Source organism: Lynx canadensis, chromosome C2 (genome assembly GCF_007474595.2).
Source record: "Lynx canadensis isolate LIC74 chromosome C2, mLynCan4.pri.v2, whole genome shotgun sequence".
In the NCBI taxonomy this organism is placed as follows: Eukaryota; Metazoa; Chordata; class Mammalia; order Carnivora; family Felidae; genus Lynx; species Lynx canadensis.
Genome location: NC_044311.2, coordinates 38709794 through 38730975, shown reverse-complemented (window position 1 = coordinate 38730975; position 21182 = coordinate 38709794). Strand labels below are relative to the sequence as shown.

Genomic DNA, 21182 nt, shown 5'->3' with positions numbered 1-21182 from the left:
TTTTCTTACAAATCACAACTAGATGTCCTAAAACCTTAAACTCCCAGAGTGGTCTTTTCTTCGTTCCTATGAAGGTGAAGCATTTGTTGAGTTATTTATCTGTGATCACACTCAGATGCCAGATCCCGATGCTACCTCTTTCTAGTCTGCATTGTACACAGGCTTTCAGTTGGTGAGATCTGAGTTAAATACCTCCTGTTCGATTTACTAGTAAGTTGCTGTGGGCAAATGATTTACCTTCCCTGAGTCTGTTTATCTCTAAAATGCAATGCGTTCTTCATTAGATTGTTGGAAGGATTGAATGAGGTGAAATATATGAAGTTACTTAATCTCTCTAAGCCATAATTTCCTCATCTGTAAAATGGAAATCACAATGGCACCTACTTCAGGGGGTCCTGTGATGGCTGAATGGGATAATGTTTATAAAAATGCTTACCATAGTGCTTGATCCATGCTGAATGATCCATGGTATGAATACAAGAAATAGTATTTTGAGTGCTGAATAAATGTTGAAGCACCTGACCCCCTTCTCCATTTCAACCTTGGGGATTAATACTCGGTCCTGCTTCAACCTGTTAATGATTATATTTTAATTTTAACTAGATTTCCATCTTTAGTGGCTATTAACCTACTTTTCTATATCTTTTAATGTCTATTATGACTAAAAGTTTCACATACCACAGTACTCTTTGGAGCTAAGATTTCATTAGTGAGGATTAAAGGAAGTGAAAAGTAGGAGAAAGTGTTGAAATTCCCATTAGATGGTAAGAATTAGTCCCTCTCTCTCTTTTTTAAATAGGCTCACAGTAGTGGGATTCAAACTCCTGTTTCTGCCTCATAAAAGGAAGAAAGAAAACAAAATAAAAGAAGAGTATTTGCAAGTTACTTTTATCTTAAAGACTATCTCAAATTCACTTTCCTCTCAATATTAGGTGTAAGAGAAAATTTCTCAAAGCCCACAGACTAATAATTCAATTCTGACAAGACTTTTCAGACTAAATTACAAAGTAATTTAAGATCTCCTTTCAAAGAAAATGCACACATAATTCATAACAAACCTCCTTTAACTCTTCTTCCCTTTTAACCAATTTTAAACTCAGGGCTCTCTTTGTCACCTTAAAGTTGGAACTTAATGGAGCAGAGCCACTTAGGAATCTGTCAAAGGCTTTATTCCATGTTGAAATTTGTAACTGTTCTTGATGTCATTATCAACCCAGCTCCATCCTAAATCATTGGTGCCTTCACTGCATCCCTGTTGCAGTACAGTGCTCAGCCATTTCCAACGGCAGGATTGGGGTTAGCACAGAAAGCCAAGCACCCTACATCCCTCTCCTAGTATTCCTGGAAGAAGCTTGAAAATAGATAGTGAATCAATAACTCTGGGGGTGAGAGGTTCCTAGAGGCCACATTATCCCACATCTAGTGCATGAATTTTGCTCCATACCACCCTACAAGTAACTCTTCCATTCTGTGTTTAAGTATCTGCAACAGAGAACTCACTCTCCTTTTATAGAGCCCATTTCCTTTTGCATCAGATATAAGAATTAGGAAATTTGGGAATAGAATATAAAGCTAAAATCTTTCTCCCTTTGACATTTTTACTTTTGGACTGTATCTTGCCTCTTGAAACCCAAAGAATGAGTCCAGTCCTTCCTCTGCATGACCACATTTCAGATGTTCACTGAAGCTGTTGCTACTAAATTCATCTATCCTTTAAGCTCTTCTCCTTCCTTCCATCTTCCTCTTCACCACCTTACTCCTTCTCCTGTGGTCTGCTGTGGTTTGTTGGGTCTCATTCAGATGATGGCAGCATCTGGACTGATGAAGAGAGGCCTGGTGTGCTCCAGCCATTGAGGAGTACAATGGGACCAACTTCTTCTGATATTGACATAGCCTTCATCTGAAATATTCCATACTGTAGCTCTCTCTGACCCCAAACCCTCCAGTGGCTGCCCTTTAATCCCTAGAAGACTATGCTAAGACCTAAAAATGGCCTGAAAGTTTTCACAAGGCCTGGCCCCAGCCCCATCTCCAGCCTGGTCTCCCACCACTCTCCCCTCACTCATTTCCTTCCAGCCACATGGCCTCCTTGTGGCAACTCAGACCCACCGAGCAAGCTCTGCTTCAGGGACTTAGAAAGGTCTCTCTCTCCACTTCTTTTTATTCAGGGCTCCACTTAATAATCTTTCTCAGAAAAGTCTTTCCTTACCACCCTAACTAAAGCAGTTTCCCTATCACTCTATCCCATCCTCTCATGCTACTTTATTTTGCTCTTCAGCCTCTGTCATTAAATCATATGTTTATCTGCTTAGCTACTTTTTATGTTGTTTTCTCCACTAGAATGTAAGAAACATGAGGTCAGAAGCTTTGTTGTGTTCCCTGCTAGATCTTTAGTGCCTAGAACAATATCTGCACAAAGTAAGTGATTAATAAATATTTATGGATGGAATGAATCAGTTGATATAGCTTGAGACTGTATTATTCTGGGGGCAGCTATGACACATTAACTCATACTTCCCACAGAATTCCCCTCATCTTTTTCTTTTGTGCCAGATGTCAAAATGGCAAAATGATATTTGTCAAGGATTTGGAAAATCACACCTTGGTATGAATTTGGATTCTCAGGAAACAGTCATTAACTAAATGGTCCTCCAGAAGCTGAAAGAGTTATTAATGTGCCCTCGGCAAATATGGGTCTCCACCCTACAGGGTTGTTGGCCCTTGGGAAGGTGAAACCCAGTGGTTCTAACTCAAGCTCAGCAAACTTCTGGCTAGAGCCTCTTATTATTAACAGGCAGCTCTTCTAACCTCCCAGGGTGCCTGGAATGCCCCCAATTCCTGAAGTCATTATGTTTTACAGCAGGCCCTCTTGACAGAGCTTCATTGGCCTTTGGCAAAACATAAGCCAGAATAATGGGCAGGCAGATGCCAGAATGAATTCCAATGTGTACACACAATTCTTGGCCCCATAAAAATCAATTCCTTATTCATAATTAAGCAACTTCTTGAGAAAGGGCAGGTTGGTACAGTTATTAAAAGATAAATAATAGATAAGGATCCACTTGTTTCTTTTTTTTTTTAAGGACAAAAAATTTAACCACAACATAGCACTGTAATTAGTTTTTCTTCTACTTTGTTTCTTACCTGTGACACTTAGGGCCAACTAAACAGAGGAGCTTTTACAAATTTTCATTGCCCCTCTATGTTGTGTTTCTCCTTAACATGAATCTTTAAGAGCAGAATGACAAAAGCAACTATAGATAGTGAGAAAAGAAACTAGGTGCACCCTGACATAAAGGACACAACTTTATCCTCCTGTGGGCCTTTTCCTGTTTTCCAAATTGCATTTAGGGAGCAAAGATGAAAACAAAAGCTAATAAATGGCTCCATACTAAAAAAAACAGCAGCTCTCCCCAGCAGTTAAGGCCACAGGCCTCCCAACTGGTTTAATTGGCAACAGAATCAGTCTCATTTCCTTCAACCTCCCCACCATCTCCTTTGCTTCAAATTGGTGTATGAAGGGTTAGGGAAGGATGGGGTCATCCTTGGAGAGACTGCAGTGTCTGAGATGTGAAGCTGTTAGCTCTGTCCATGGGGGTGCTTCCTCCATCCTAAGTCAAGTGGAAGGGCCTCCACTGGAAGGAATCATCCAATAGATTGAGGCTACCTGCAAGAAGAGGCCTTGCCAGCTCATTCCCCATTGGAGAAAACTGCAAAAGGTCTAAGGCTCTCTCAAAATAGAACAAAGAAAGGGGTTTCTTGGATATGGTTTCATGGAATGGGAGTACACAAAAACATGGGGACTGACCTAGAGATTTCTAAAAGGAGTTAGCATGAACAGTCCGTGTCAGCAGGACCTGAAGGCTCCCTGGTTTGGGGTGTTTAGGGAGTGGGCAAGGTGAGCCCACTTGGCACAGCGGTCCATGGCCCACTAAAGGGGATTGGAGGTCAAACGAAAGGTGAGAGGCAACAAGCTGTCCAAATGGTCCCTGATCCAAGCCATAGAAAAGGGCTGGGAATGTACATAGCTGGCAGGACAGATGGAGGATCAAGTGGTGCCTGTGAGGGGATTCTCAGCAAAATGGAGTTGCTACCATGTCAGCAGAGGCCTCTAAGAGAGGGATCAAGCAGGAACAAGTTTGGCTCCCCATCCCTCCTCTGTGCCTCCAACAGCAGGGAACATTGGTGCCTAGAAGAGAATTGGAGGAACACCTCTTCTGCCTCTCCTTGCTTCCAAGTCATCTTGCTTGCTGCTGTAGAACATTCTGTAGGGAGGAGAAGAATACTGCTTTGACAATTTAGGTTTTAAGCTAGACTGTACCAAGTCTTAATAACTAAAACAAACTGAATAGTGGAATTTGGCTAAGGCATCATTAATGGAACTACATACCCACACAAAGAAGGATTTGATATAGTACAGTTGGAATAAATAATAGAAAAATAATAATAAACCACTTCGTGTGTGTGTGTGTGTGTGTGTGTGTGTCTGTGTGCACACACATAGATATATGTATCCCAACCAATCAGGAACTCTATAATAAACTAGTGTCAGCAGTTAGAAATATTTTTGTTAGGGATTAAAGATTTTTCAGAGAAAATGGTAAGTCCTTTGTATATCTTTGGGTATAGCAATGATTTTCTCATTTTTTCCTTTAATGATTATGTTCATAAAAATTCTGGCAGGGGTACAATGTGTTTTTTTAATATTTTACTTTTGAAGGTCTTTGAGTGACATTGATCTCATGTTAATAGACTAGACTTAGGGCTAGGAGAAGTAGGTTTTCCCCGTCAGGCACCCAGGACCATGAGTAGACTGTGGGAGCTGGGAGGGCCAGTCAGAGGACAGTATCATAATGAAAGAATAACTGCCCAGGAGCTTGGCATTGTTGAGTGGTTTAAGCAAGCCAATGTGAGGCAAAATATTTTAGCAGTAGCAGTGAAAATTAACAAAGTGGACGGTATTAGAAACCAGGTGATCAAGAGAGAGAGGATTCAATAGGATCCAGAATGGTAAGGAGACCAGAGTCACAGAGGGGATAGCACTGGTGGTAGTGATGGTGGTACCATTTATAGATTACTTTCCCTACATTTTATCATTTTCACTTCCAGCATAATTGTAGTACCTTCTTCTCTTCTTTCTCCTTTTCTTCTTACTTTTTGCTCTCTCCTTCTTCTTCTTCATCACTAGCATTTATTGAGCATACATATCATACACCATTCCACAAAAAACAATTTCTAAGATCAAATGATCCCTGACACCCAGAGATCCTAGACCAGGGACCAGTGAGTCAGAGTGTAAGAGAGACATGTGATGACATCTCAGTTCTGTTTCAGTTGAAGTGCTAATTGGACACCTAATTTGAGATACTTTTTTTAGAAGTAAAGCAAACTCTCAGTTCAAAAGAGAGAAAAAGAGAGAGAAAGGAAGGAGGAGGAGCAGGAGGAGGAATGGGTTATTTGAAGAAGTAAGATTTACTTAAGAAATACTTGTCCAGGGGCGCCTGGGTGGCACAGTCGGTTAGGCGTCCGACTTCAGCCAGGTCACGGTCTCGCGGTCCGTGAGTTCGAGCCCCGCGTCGGGCTCTGGGCTGATGGCTCGGAGCCTGGAGCCTGTTTCCGATTCTGTGTCTCCCTCTCTCTCTGCCCCTCCCCCGTTCATGCTCTGTCTCTCTCTGTCCCAAAAAAAAAAAAAAAAAAAGAAATACTTGTCCAGTTCTTCCTGTGATCCAGGTACCATAGCAAGTGCCTTATAAACATTAATTCATTGAATTCTTGTAGCAACTTACATGATAGTTACTACTATTATCATCCTCATTTTATAGGAAACTGAGGTGCATGTAATTTAAGTAACTTGCTCAAGGTCACACATGCAGTAAGTGGTAGAGCTGAGACTTGAACCCAAATGCCAGATTCAGTTTCTATGCTCTTAACACTACCTAAGCTGCCAGGTGAGTTCCCTGAAGAAACATCATAAAGATGGGGGAAAAAAATGGGTCGTTGGAGTTGTGATCCTCTCTGTGAATCTTAAATGATACAGTGAGCAACATGATCCTTATTCATGTTGCTTTCATCAAAGGAATTTAGGATATCTCATCCATTTCAAAAATTTGTGAATAAAAGATGCTGCACACATTTATTTCTGAGAACGGATACAATATACTATCATCAAACTAGTTTTTGCTGAATAATCTGTTCCTGAACAGAATGAATCAATAACCTGGACTTATTTCCAATTTATGAGATGAATATTTAAACACCACTATGTGTTTCTGCTCATATCATTTTCAAGGATATTGGTTTCATCTAACTTAAATATTCTTTCCAGAAATGTGGGGATTGTAGATCTATCTTCACCAGCTTGTGCTATAAACAGTGCCTCTTCAGAGTAGTGCCCCCAGAGAACAAGCACACACAGGTTAACAGAAAGTCTAATTCCTCTTCTCCTCCTCTCTCCATTCCAATATTTGCATTGGCGAATTGTCCAAGCAGCCCCCTCAGTATGGGGGAGGAAATGGTTTTCTTTTTAAGTCCAAAGGGCTGAAACTGCTGGAACATGGTATTTCTTCCTCTCTTGGGTGGAAGTTGGAATATACTACCCAAACCCTTGTTTGTTTCCAGAATGCACCTTCTGCAGCTGTTGCTCTACAATCCATAGGCTTAGTGTTGCAGCTGAAAACCAGAGCCCAAAGAGATGCCTCCTTCACCAGGATTTAGAGCCTGGGGGAACAGCTTCCTAAAATCCTGGCAGTCAAGAGAGATGCATCCTCCCTGACTTTTCTTTACATCACTCCTCACCAGAAGCCAGAGGGCCTGCAGAATGTCTACTAGGAATCCACTAGCAGTGCCACTTACCTAGGGGTGACCCAACTCAAGTCAGTTTCCTCGCCTGTTCTTATCCTGAGACAGATCCCTGCCCAGACTGCTGAGGATGCTCCCTTCATTTTGGATCCATGGAATGAAAAGCTGTGCAACAAACATGACAGTTTCTTAGCCTCACTTCTACTGCCATTTCTTCCCCCCAGAGACCTGTCTATTCCCATGTAAAAGTGCCTAGTTCCTTGCAACAACCTGGAAGCCCAGCATGCCGGGAGGGGAGCCTCACCCCATCTCCCTGCAGTAGGAGCTGAGGCCAGGTTCAGCCACAGCACTCTCTTCTCTGTCATTGTCAGGCTTGTGGAAGTTCTTGGCAGAATGATGATGATGATGGTGATGATGATAGTCAACATTCATTGAGTGTTTATTTCTCATGAACATAATCAGCACCCAGTGAATGGCCCTGCAATCAACAAGATAAATATACAGGATTTAAATGTACCTCATATCTTCATGCATTTCTGGGAGATAATATAATTAAATTTCCATTATACAGACTTTGAAACTGAGTCTGAGCATGATGAAATAACTTGCCCCAAACCATATAGCCAATAAGGGTCAGACCTTTGAGGCTTAAGAGTCTCAAGTGTCATCTTCAGTTTGGGTTAATGAATCTAAAAGTACCCGCAATGTAACTATATAAAGTCATTGCTTAATAAAAACAAATCTCATAGATGATGATTCATTTCAAGACTAGCTTCTGTAAACCTGCTTCTTTCCTGTATTTCTTCTTTCTTTCCTTTCTACTTTCCAATCATCCTACCTTTATTCTGTTAGCCTTTTTTTGGCCTGCCATGTGCCAGGCACCAGTCTGTGTCCTGTGCATAGAAAGAGGAAAAAGATCCAGGCCAGGCCCAGCAAAGCTTAGGTCCAGGAGCCAAGCCTGAAAGCAGATTCCCATGAGAAGCCCCGAGTCTTGTCATCTAATTAGATGGGGAAGAGGGTACTATTGTCCCATACAGTGCACTCTGCTCTGTCCTTGCATATAGGAAAGGGCTGCCCATGTTCCATACAGGGATGAAATTAAAGGTTCTAGTACTTGAACTTCTACTGTATTTATACTCAGTGCAGCACTCATTCAACTATACTGATGTGAGTTCATGTTTTCCTCCCAAAATCACTTTTTTAAGGGAGAAACAAAAAAAATCTACATTTTGAACACAATAGCTCTATGGTCTTAATTTCTCTGACTTAGTTTCTTTGCTTTATAAAAAAAAGAAGAAAAGAAAGAAAAGGAGGGATAACAATATCTGCCATGTTTACTTGGCAGGAATGCTATAGGATCAGATGAAGTTGTAATTAAGGCATAAGGGGGACAAAATATTATGTAAACGTGAGGGCTTTTGTATATTTTAACATGAAATTTAAAGCTGAGTGACACCATCTATCTATCTGTCCCTCTCCGTAGGTGCCCACGTACATGGTCCCTGTGTTCCAGCCATAACTATACGGTTCTGCTTTGAAATGCCCTCATCTCATCTGCCTTCCTGCCTTTGCTTACACTTTTTCTTTGGCCTCAAGTGCCCTCTTCCCATCACTGTCTGTTGACTTGCTTCCTTGATCAAATGCCGTCTCCTCTAATATGAAATAGTGACTCTTGCCTCATCTGCACCATTAAATGTTGTGTGTCTCTCACAAAATCACACTTAGCACCATGACTAGAGCTAAGGTCATCTATATCTTAGCCTCTCCGCCTCCATATATATGCCTTGTATATCTTCAATAAAATGTTTTTTGACTCAAATTCTGCTTCTCTTCTCTATGCCCTTTCCTGCCTGTCCCCTGACACCCTGTACCTAATGCACCACCTGGCATTTAGTAGGTACCCAATGTATACATCCTGTGGAGCTTTAGGGGCAGCAAATTCAACATACAAGTCTTCATAAGTCAAGGGGAGTTAGCCTTTACCTTTAAGTTAATCAAACATCACAAGGAAGTATATGAAATTTGCCTGTACTGGGTGGAGCATCAGGGCCCCGGAAGATAATGTCTCCCAAAATGCAGACTGAGAACAGTGGGGTTACCCAGATGATTTTAGGTGACACAAAGGTGAACTTTTTATCAAATGTAATAGTTACATAATCTCGTATATAGTAAGAAGAGATAAAATTAGCACATCAAACCTATGACTTCGTAAACATTCTTTAATAAATGCTCTTGCATGTGAATAAAAATGAGTTGATTTAAAGAAAAACATTACATAAATAATGGCACAGGATATGGCCAAAAGATGTGATGATGGTGCTCCAAGGTTAGGAAGCATAAGGACAGACAAATACTTTTAGGAGTTCAGAGCTGGAGATGAGGGTGAAGAGGTACCTGTTTATGGACCAGGTCTATTGGTAGCCCCAGGAATTAACAGAATTATTTACACAACTGTATTACTATGCAAAGCTCTTTGTTGAAAGGGCAGAATGCAAATAGAATGTTTTCTCATCACTTTTGTTCCTTCATTGGAATGAAGAAATATGGTGAATGTCAACCCACACATCAAGCTTTGCAGCATTGGCCACCAAGTTTCATAATGGTCATGGCGTTTTACACCCATTCTCTAGACTGTCAGATACAAAGGACCTTAATATGGGTTTGCTTTTCCATTTTTTTTTTTCCTGCAAAGCACAACACTTTACAAAAAGAAAACACATCAAAGGCAATCCTTTTCTTGCATACATTTCAGGGTTCCATTTGAGATCCACATTCATCTTCCTTATCCAATTACATGATCAAAGTAGAAGTGTTTGGCCTACTTTAATGCTTTAAAGACGTCCAGGGAAAAAAGTAAGAACATTTAAAACTACCTTTTTTAAGCCACACATCTTCCTGTAGAAGAAATGGAATCCATTCCACCCTCCCCACACACCTCCCACCCCCCACCCCCACTTAGCTAGTCTCTAGATACAAAAAGTCAAATCAGAAAGTTAACATGTTCTAATCATCCAAACCATAAAGCGTCAGTTACATCTCTGTAAAATCCAATCTAATCTCAAGTCAGCATGTCTAGTGTACTTTTTGCTTTCTATACTGCTACAAAATCCCTAACAGTACCTATTGCAAAACTCTTGATTTTCCTGATTAGTTTTAAAGACCTCATAATTAAAATAAAAACTGTAAAAAAAATCCTGAAATACTACTTTATTTGTCTCCCCAAAAGTGGTTCTAGCATGTCTGTTCATTTTAATGCTACAATACAGATTCATATTTCCTAAAATAGGATGCACCTTGTCCTTCATATTAACACTCTGGGATTTGAGGCCCTGGTTAAAAAAAAAAAATAGCAAATGCAGCGTCCTCAAAAATATTTAAGTGAGCAGACTGCCTATTGGCGGATTGATTTTTCTCTATGGAAATAAATCTGTCGGCAGCCACCAGAATTGGGGTCTAAAAGATGACCTCGGGCAGCTGCTGCCATTTGTTTCAGTGGGAAAATGAGGGTTTTGTCTCTCCCCAGGGGTTAATACTGTGATGCTCTAAGCATCGTCTGGGCTCTGTTTCTGAAGGGTTGCACTGGAGAGGAGGAATGCTTTGTGGTTTATGACAAGATCACAGCAGAATATTTTGTGCACGATGTGATTTGTATTGCCCATTTGTGCACAGGCCATAAAAGTGCACTTTTTATCAGGAGCATTTGTGAATATATAACAGCACTGAAGACATATGGCCACTAAATAATTCACAGTTATCTATCTCCTCAGCAGATTCCTTATATACCTACCATGTTTTAATGCCTAGTTTGCTCAAAAACAATATTCTTTATGACCCTTCCAATATAAAAATGTTTACTGACTGGCAACAATATATTGATACCATGGGATTGGGCTGTAAGGAAAAGGAAAGCTTTCTACTTTCTCCACCTCTCCCTGTTCTCATTTGTTTCTTCTGAACTCTTCCAGCCATCACCTAACCTCACAGAAGAAGGTGCCCTCCTCAAATGTGGGTGATAACTTCTGACTTCTGGTATTTGGGCTATAAGAGGGAAGTCACTGACTAACCTTCACCCTCTTTTCTTTTCAGTTCTATATCCATTTACAGTCCCAAGGAGAATCCAAATGCGTTTGATGCTGCAGCATTCTTCCAGTCCGTGGGGAATTTCCTGGGGATCTTCGCTGGCTCGTTTGCAATGGGGTCTGCATATGCTGTTGTCACAGCACTGATATCCTTTGTGTGTGTGTGTGCAAAGCTGGGGACTGTTAAGAGCTGTCAGTGTCCCTGGAATGTTTCTGAGGATGGACAATCTCTAGGCTATGAATGGCTAGATAGTCTGGTTCAAGTGTGATACAATTCCACTGGGGCCATCTTAGTTCTGAGTCATCCTTGAGGCACAGTTTGGTACCAGCAGCACAGAGGCCCAGGCTCTTTTCTTGTCCAAGGCCTGTTCTAGCACCGCTGATACTGTCTGACCCTAGGATAGCAACAGTCCTAAAAAACTGCCACCTAGGAAAATAGTTGGACATGATCTGGATTGGCTATATTAGGGCCAAGAGAAAAAGCTGAAAATTCGAAGTCAAGAACAAGACAGGATTGACCAGGGGTGATTAACTGAGTATCTTCTTCTTCCTTTTCAAACTTCTATCAATCAGTAGATCACAGGGCTGGCCAAGGCCAAGATCACTGTATATTTAAAGAAGCATTTCTGGCTATTTTACAGAAGAAGACCTGCAAGGAAGGCAGCAATGACATGTTTGCCATATACGGGCAATTGTGTCATGTCTCATTCCCTCTTATGCAGTAGTAGGGTAGGAGAATGGGTAGAGTTCCTAGAGGACTTGAGCCAGAGATTGAAGCTGGTCTAGTGAGAGGTTCAGTCAGAGCAGTTGGATGGGACAAAAGTAAGTTAGAGTTGAGGAAGAAAGCCAGAAAGCTGATGTCAAGTATGAGGGCCTAGCAGAAGCCATCCAAAGAGGCAGGACAAAGGATCAAAGACCAGAGATGTTGGGGAAAAGAGAAAGAAGAAGGGTGCAAGAAGGGTCAAGTCTCTAGCAAAGAAAGCAAAATGTTAGGTTCTTTTTTATGGGGACTGACCCAGAGCAGAGTTTCACTGAGCAGCTGCTAAAAGGTTAGGTCCTACTAAGGGTTTCTAACATAAGTCAGAAGATGAATAAAATACGGACTCTGCCTTCAATTAGTAACAAACTTGGAAGGACAAGGGCTGCAATAAGAGTTGTTTAGAAGGTGAGTTGCAAAGCCACAGCCAACTTATTAGGATGCTAAAAATACAGATGTGGATGGGTCCATTGTTTCTTGAATAGTCCAAAAGACTCTTGGCCAACCTTATAATTCTGAAAAATAATTTTAAAAGCAGTATTTACATGCAGATAGCAGTGTAGGCTGAGCCTGAAATATAGGTAGGATATAAACAAGGCTATGTGATAAGTGATTCAGGAGAAAACCAGCATTCATTAAGGTATGGGGATGGGGTTAATGTGGTACATGCAGATGTGCCTGAGAGGACCACAGGGCTCAGGCTGGTGAGCAGTGGAAGATGATACATAAATGGGTTGGAATCACCTTGTGAAGTATCTTGGAGTATTATTCAGAGAAATCTGAGCTTCATTCTATAGTCTACAGTTAGCTACTGAAGGTTTCTGCTCAGGAGAGTGATGTATTGAAAGTCCCATTTTTAAACAATAAGTAAGAAACAGGTTCACAGGACAAATCAGAAAAAGAAGATTAGAATCATCAAGAAGGAGACTAATGTTTAAAAGAATCTCTAGGACTTAATGATTGGAAGAGGAGAGACTCAAAGGCCACTCCAAGTTTTATCCCAGAAATCCTAGAGAGTATCAATTCCATTGACAAAGAAATAAAGTAACTCAGAAAAAGTAGGGCTGATTCCTAATAAAAATAATGATAATAATCTAATGATTAATATCAGTACTTATGATATGTAAAGCCTTTATTTGTTTTACACACTATACCTCCTTTACCCTGACAATGATGGTATCATGCAGATATTTTAATTTTATTGGACACTGAAGCTTAGAAAGGTCAAGGTAATACCCAGTGTCCTGCTGCTTGTAAGAATTGGAGCCAAAATTCAAACCCAAGATTGAAACCAAGAGACAGACCCAGAGACAGACCATGCTCTTTATCACTAATCCCTATTGCCTCTTGATTATTAAGTGGAATTATGATGGAGGCCACATGTTGTTTTGAATAAGTAATGGCAATGGTGATAGCAACATTTAATGAATGTCTAGCATGTGCCAAGGACTTTATATATATATATCTCTTCATTTGAATCAACCCTGTAAGATAGGCTGTTATTATCCTCATTTTACACATGAGGAAACTGAGGCTCAAGGAGGTTAAGTAGCTCCTCTGGGTCACATATCAATAATAGTGGACACAATTATTATTATTATTATTATTATTATTATTATTATTGTAACATTTGTTGAGAACTTTACCATTTGCCAGCCATTGTCATTAGCATTTTGCTAATGGATTTTCTCATATAGCTTTTATAATAACACTGGGAAGGAGATACAGTTATTATCTCAATTTTACAGCTAAAGAAACTGACACATAGGGGCGCCTGGGTGGCGCAGTCGGTTAAGCGTCCGACTTCAGCCAGGTCACGATCTCGCGGTCCGTGAGTTCGAGCCCCGCGTCGGGCTCTGGGCTGATGGCTCAGAGCCTGGAGCCTGTTTCTGATTCTGTGTCTCCCTCTCTCTCTGCCCCTCCCCCGTTCATGCTCTGTCTCTCTCTCTGTCCCAAAAATAAATAAACGTTGAAAAAAAAAAAATTAAAAAAAAAAAAAAGAAACTGACACATAAAGGTTAAACAACTTGTCTGAAGCTAGGAGATTTCAGGGCCAGGATTTAAACCCATGTCTTTTGGCTCCAGAGCCTGCCCTAGGTGGAAGAGCTGAAATTGGAACTCTTCTCCACCTGGCATGAAGGCAATGTATGGACACATAAGTAAATAAGGTGGTAAGGGAAGGGAAAAAGTTCCTGGAGTTTGGAAGTCTTCCATGAGATTGGATCAGATCTGGAAAAAATGGTGGAGAGATGGTAGGGACAGGGGCTCAGTCTCAGTGGGAGAATCTGTCACGCAGCATCAATGGCCTTGCCTCTCACAAATTCAGGCTGCAGAGGAGACAGGTGTGCAACCATCCCCTCCATCATCATAACCTTGATACATTGTCCATAATGAGGCAATGCTCCTCAGGGCATAGGTCCCTGGACTCTATGCAAGCTGGGGTCTTGACCCAGAACTGAATTACTTTCTGGACAAGGTTGAAAGAGAAGAATGTCCTATGTCCATTTGATATACCGTTACTCAAAGTGGCCTAAGCCTTCTCTACGATAACGTAAAAGAGGGAATTCAGAAGAACAAACCCCATTAAAAACAAAGCCTACCCTCCAAGTCACAAGAAGGGTTGCTGGAAAAGGGTCCAGCCCATGTTTTCTACCAGATAAAGAATTGCTCCTAGGTGTTTACTGAATCTGATTCCAGGAAAGATGTTTTACAGAATGAATTAATTTAAATCACACTAATAGAAAAATTTATATATTCCTTGTTGCATACCAAGCACTCTTAACACATAATGACTGGTTTATATACCTAGGAGGTAGGTTACATGATTATCCCCATTTTCAGACAGGGAAACCAAGATACAAAATGGCTATGGAGCATGGCAAAGAAGCTGATACAGTGAAGTGGAGTTGGCTTCCAAAGGCTACACTCCCAACCATGGTGTTATTTTGCTTATCCTTGGCATTTTGTGCTTTCTAAAACTTTGCAAAAACGTTTTAAATATTCATCTCATTTTACTCTGCACACTTGGTGCAGATAATTCACATAGGATAGAAATGAGGCTCAGAGAGGTTAACATATTGCTCAGAAATCACACAGCCAGCAACTAGCAAAGCCAAAATTCAGACCTTGATCTTCTGCCCCAGGGGTCATGCTTTTCGCTTCCCTGCCCTACTGCTAAACATCTCTTAATGTGGAATCTCTTTAGATTTTTTTTTTTCTTGAAGCATAAAAATGCCACATAACATATCCTTATTTGTGAGGGCTTTTTTTTTTTTTTTTTTTTTTTCCTAACTGTAGGCATAGTTGCAATGTGACCCTTTTCCATCGATCACCTATTCCTAATCATCTTCCTATAATCCCTTCCCTGCATGATTTGGGTCACTATGCCTTTGCTCTATATGTAATTTATAGGCTATTTATTGACCAACTGTCATCTCAGCCAGAATGAACCATCGCCTGCCAAAGGGCTTCTTGCCTGACCTAGAAATGATATACTTTTTCCCCTAGCCTACTTATACTAAGATGGCATGGGTATCTTCCCTATCACTGAATGTGAATGTTGCTCTGATCCTATTTCCATCCCCAGGAGAGGAGTCTTTAAGGTGATCTGTCCACGGCTTATGGCTCTCCAGGGAGCAGTGACCTCCTTTGGTGCTGACGTATTTGAAGCACCTCACCCTGCTTTACTTTCCATGGCTTTGTTTTGCCTCATCTGCTGCAGGCTCCCGAGAGGCACACCCCAAGGACCAAGGCCAAATTCAGGAGGTTTTGTACCCACAGTTAGGTGATTTTATCTTCTTAGTAAGACACCTTTTTTTAAATTGGAACACAGGTTTGCATTTTTACTGGAGTGTTCAGCCCCCAGTGAGGCATGAAACTCATGCTGGCCTTCAAAGCAGTCCCAGTGAGACCTACAGCCTCCCAGTCAGGTCTGAAAATCAGTGCTCTTCTTCAAAACCGATCACAACGAGATTAGTTTTCCTCAGCCAAGGAGGAGATTTCGCTTTCAAAGCATTTGTTTCCCTTAACGTGTCTTTGTCACTTGACCAAATTTACCAAGCTGTGTGAGTTCCCTATGCTGGAAACAGGCCTGTTTTTCCTCCTGTCTTGGAGCGCCTTCCTGTCTGCTGAGGCTGCCGGCCTGACAGGTCAGTGCTGCATTCTGCACAGCAAATTGGATGCGTGATATGTGTATGTGCTCCCATGCGTATGCCTGCCTGACCCAGCAGGAGGTGCGATGGACTCTCTCCAAGATGGGTTTGTGTCTGAATCAGCCTTTGCTCGGTACCCTGGGGGAGGGGGGAGGATAATAACTCATCCATTTCGTATGCAAAAACTTAACGGAAAGCCTCCAAAATGCTATTTCCTCTTCTCTGTCACTGGTCAGGAGGGTATGTTAAAATCTACAAATGACTGATTTATAGAGGTGATGGACGACTTTACAAATGGAAGTCTACTCACAACGTGAAGGGGTGCACAAGTGCTTTATAGAAAAGGGTGGTGGTTTTCCATTGGCTGCTAACAGCAAGTAGGCAGTAGAGGCAGCCGGCCCAGGGCGTGCACATTTCCACCCACATCAGCGTTGAGAATCTTTGCATACAGAAAACAAAGAGCTAACGTGGCAGTTCTACAATTTAATATCTCTTACCATAGAAAGTTTATATATAGAATCCTCTGAGGCAGAGCAGTTAATAGAGAAAGGGGCAGTCCCTAATGTCCCAAGGGCCATGGATCCTGTGATCTGGATTTGGCAATTAGATTGCCTTTCTGCAACAGCAAGGATTTGCGCTTGGATAGCTGCAACGATTGGGTGCCTTTCCGTGTAGAAGAATCACTGTGGCTCTGAGCAAAATGTCAAAGCTGTTTCTCTCCTTTGGCCTAGTTCCCTGCTTCTCCCAGGTTTCAGCCCTTGATCCCTTGCTGTTTCCTACTGTTGTCATCTTAATTGACATTCAAGTGGTGAGATTCTTCACCCCACTCCAAGTATTCACTGGTAACAAGGTATGCCTCTCTGGCTATTTGCATTTTATTAGGTGGTACTTTAAGTCTAAATAATAATAAAAGTTGACATATACTGAAGGTGTACCATGAGCCAAGTGCTAGCTAACCGCCTTTCATGCACATCCTTGCTCATTCACAGGACTCAAAGTTAGGGCCTACACCCAGGCCACTCAGCCAACAGTAAGTGATGGAGCTGAGATTTAAAACTAGGAGATTTGATTCCACAGTTAGGCTCTTGGGCATGAAGCGTTGCTATCTTGAATGAAATTCCATCTGTGGAATATCAGGCAAGCCCTCATGAGAAGGAAGATATTTGGTGTCTCAGGAGCCTGCCTGGTCCACTTGGTCATAGATTGGTATTGGCTCTCCTGTGAAATGCTTGGCACATCTTTCTTGTAATGATAACCTGTTGTTCTGGAGAGCTGACCCAACTTACTGCAGAGTCACAGGGGCCAAGCTATTCCCCACAACTCTGAAGGTGTCTGTTGCTGATGCAGACAGCCACCCTGCCAGTTCTTAGGGTAGTGTATACCAAGGCTACATTACCAGAGTCCACCCTACCGGCCCTTATATCCAAATCATCACAACACAATGTTATGTTAGTGCTTTCCACTGTTGGTAGGGAGGTTGCTAAAGAGCTTATTCATTCCAGAGAAAAAGATCAATTGTGTCCCTTAAAATAATGAAGGTAAAAAAAATTTACATCAGCCATTCAAAATAATTCTGGTTCCCTTTTCTCCAGATTCTATGCCCTTTTCACTACTCAACATGTTGTAAAAGGTAAGCAAGGTTAACAATAAGAATACATATTTGACCGGGGCGCCTGGGTGGCGCAGTCGGTTAAGCGTCCAACTTCAGCCAGGTCACGATCTCGCACTCCGTGAGTTCGAGCCCCGCGTCAGGCTCTGGGCTGATGGCTCAGAGCCTAGAGCCTGTTTCCGATTCTGTGTCTCCCTCTCTCTCTGCCCCTCCCCCGTTCATGCTCTGTCTCTCTCTGTCCCAAAAATAAATAAACGTTGAAAAAAAAAAAAGAATACATATTTGACCTTCTAGAAAGGTAAAGAAATCTCTTAACTCACCTGCTATTTTGAAGTCTACTTTTGAACATTGTAATAAACACACACACCAATACCTAAAAATTGTTTGTTTTTATGTGTGAAAATTGTCTTTCTAGTTTCTGATCCATTTCAGCAAGATCTTGTTCTAGTAACTACTTAAAAGATTATAGTCCTTGTACAGATTGCTGGTTTACCTGTCCATTTCTCTTTTGCCACCCTTTTCTACCTGATATCCTTATTGGATGCCACACAGACCACCTCATGGGATGGGTGAATGTATGTGTGGGCCATGGTAGTGGAAAGACCCAAATGTCCACAGCTGCACCCAAGAACACACTCACGTCAGAGAAGTACTCCAGATTAAGCAATGTGCCTAACAAGTATTTGATACAAACCAAACTCTAGGTGTAAGCATTTTCTACTGCCAAATACCAAGCCCGGTTAGTCTAAATTACTAATGTGTCTGTTTGTTTGTTTGTTTGTTTGTTTGTTTGTTTATTATTTAATCCTTGCCTATTTCCAGATTGGATTTGAGACAGTTCATAACATGAGCCATGCATATCATGGGACCATTTAGTTGAGAGTAAATACTCAAGTGCTTTGGGATAGAGTTTTTCTGCAAAATTAGACAGCTGTTCATTGCTGTGGTTTGGCAATAAATAATTACTCTGGGCTTTCTGGCAGCCAAAGCCAAAAGGGAAAGATGATGAGTTATACAGGAATAATACAACATTATAAAAGGAAATCATACTTATTTGTAAAAATGGGCAAACTTTTTTCCAGTACTAAAATTTTAGGAGAATTTATCACATGTATCCCTGTATAAGGGACCTTTGAACACCAAAGGGGACAATATTTTTAATAATAGTTTAGGGAAGATGAACATGTATTCTTTATGTAGTAATTTCTCAGACCAACTTCAAAGAAAATCTGAGAGAGCGGCATCAAATTATAATTATCTAAAGGTGGGCACCGGGTGGCTCAATCAGTTAGGTGTCTGACTTTGGCTCAGGTCATGATCTCATAGTTTGTGAGTTTGAGCCCACTCCAGGCTCTGTGCTGACAGCTTGGAGCCTGAAGCCTGCTTCAGATTCTGTGTCTCCTTCTCTCTCTACCTCTCCCCTGCTCATGCTTTGTCTCTCTCTCTCTCTCTCTCTCTCTCTGTCTCTCAAAAATAAATAAACATTAAAATAATAATAATAAAAACATAATTATCTAATGTTATTTCTGGTAATGATACAATCCTTTTAGTTCTAATCCACAAGTAAACTAAGATATTGCAAAGCTAAAATCTAGAAAACTTTCTAAAAAGTGTATAACAAATGAATATGTGACAACAAATATAAGGAACTAAGTGGAATAAGCTATTATAAACAGTTGATGAGTAACCATGGAGGTAACCAGCAATCCTGGGGCCTTGTCTGCATTCATGAACAACCCATCATGTAGGTCCTAGGGATGGTGCTTACATGCACTGGTTTCTCAGCAGAATACCCCCAACCCTGACATTTCAAAGTGGTGCTCCAGGATGCCCACCAAGTGAGCAGGGTGCTAGGCTTGTCATCCCTACACTATCCCTTTTATTGGTTCCATCAATTGGGTTTTCACATAAGATTTCTTTTGAAAAAAGGATTTCTGTTACTTTAAACAAAGTATGTCTGTTTTTCTACCAAATTAATACATAAACATTATAGAAAATTTAGAAAGTATAGATTCACAGAAGGACATGATATTTGAATTACCTGTTTTCTTACTCAATAACTATTGTTAATATGCATCTAATTATATGCATCTAATTATATGCATATACATACATTTAATTAAATATATACATTCATGCATAATATAATTATACTTTTTAAGTTTGAAGTGACTTGCTTTTTACACTCAAGAATTTATAGTGACTATTTTTCATGATATTCTTCTCTATTATTTAATGGATGCTTAATAGGATATCCTATTAACTTGCCATAATTATTCTCCCCTCCTTTTGATTGTTTATACTTTTCAGTATTATACATACGATTGCCATGATCATCCTTATAGACTGATGTATTCATTTCTATTACTGGGTTAAAAGGAAGGCCAAAATCTTAATGTCTTGGAAAAATTCATCCAAATTATCTTCCAGAAAATTTGTAACCCTTTATACTTCCACAAACAATGAAAGAGACCTCATTTACTTACATCTTTACCATACGAAATCTTACCCATCCTTGCTAATTTGATAATCAGCCTCCATTTCATTGTGATTTACATTTATTATATTTGTACCAAAGAAAGCATTTTAGTTTCATGTCATGGGCAATTTATATTTCTCCTTTGGTGAACTACCTATTTCTGCCCTTAGTCCTTTTTCCTACTGAGATGCTTATGGTTGTCACATTGAATTTTAGAAACTTTTTATTTCTTTAAAAAATTAACCTTTTGACTGTCACATAAGCTATAAATATTCTCCAATTTGTGGTTTTATCTTTTAAATATGTTATATTTTGTTTGCTTAGTAAAGGAAAAAGATAGTATGGACATTTTTAAGTTTATGTGGTTAATTTTATCTCCTCCTTAAAAAGCCTAAGATTTTATTAATTTTTGCATGGAAAGCCCAAGTGTTTACTAATGATAATATGTACTTTCTGTTAATAATTTTATTTTTGCATTGGAATCCAACTGAAATTTGTTTTGATATGTAGTACAGGATATAGTAGGGACTTGATCATCTTCCTAGAAGGTTATCCATTCACCCTAACACCCTTCAAGTGTAACCTATGTATTTATGATATAATGTCCATGTCTGTAGGTACATAAATGTCTATGCAGGTTCTGGGCTTTCTATTGTACCACTGAGATTTTGGTCTTCACTGTTTTGATAATTTCAGGGGTGCCTGGGTGACTCAGTCAGGTAAGCGTCCAACTCTAGATCTTGGCTCAGGTTATTATCTCACAGTTCATGAGTTCAATCCCTGAATTGGGCTCTGTGCTGATGGCCTGAAGCCTGCTTGGGATTTTGTGTCTCCTTCTCTCTGCCCCTCCCCCAGTGGTGCAAGCTCTCTCTCTCTCTCTCTCTCTCGCACGTGCACACTCTCTCAAAATAAACGTAAAAACAGAAACTTAAAAAATTTACCCTTTACAGCTTCATTGTTCATTTTACTATCTAGTAGCTCCATCCCTCACCCCCTTTCCTCATTTCCGAGAGCTTCTTTGCTATACTCACGTCTCTATTATTCCAGATGGACTTGAAAGTAACTGTTAAGTTTCAAGCAGAAAATAACTTTGGGATTATGATTGTGGTTGCATTAAATTTTTAGATTAATTTGAGAAGTGGTGTTTTTACAATGCTGAGTCTTCCCACCCAGGAATATGTTACATCTCTCCATTTATTCAAGTCATCTTTTATGATCCTTAGTAAATTTTTATAGTTGTCGTCACACTCCAACTACAGATTTCTTCTTAAGTACTTTTTAAACTATCTTATATTGGAGGGTATGCGGA

General features: G+C 40.5%; 1 protein-coding gene across 1 annotated transcript in view; it reads left to right on the top strand.

The window, feature by feature from the left end:
- The window catches only part of SLC9A9 (solute carrier family 9 member A9), a 575498-nt gene that overhangs the window by 265593 nt on the left and 288723 nt on the right, over positions 1-21182 (top strand). Inside the window, exons 7-8 of the mRNA XM_030330596.1 lie at positions 10885-11023; positions 15677-15782. Coding sequence (XP_030186456.1) covers positions 10885-11023; positions 15677-15782 — 245 coding nt within the window. The remainder of the gene's footprint in view (positions 1-10884; positions 11024-15676; positions 15783-21182) is intronic.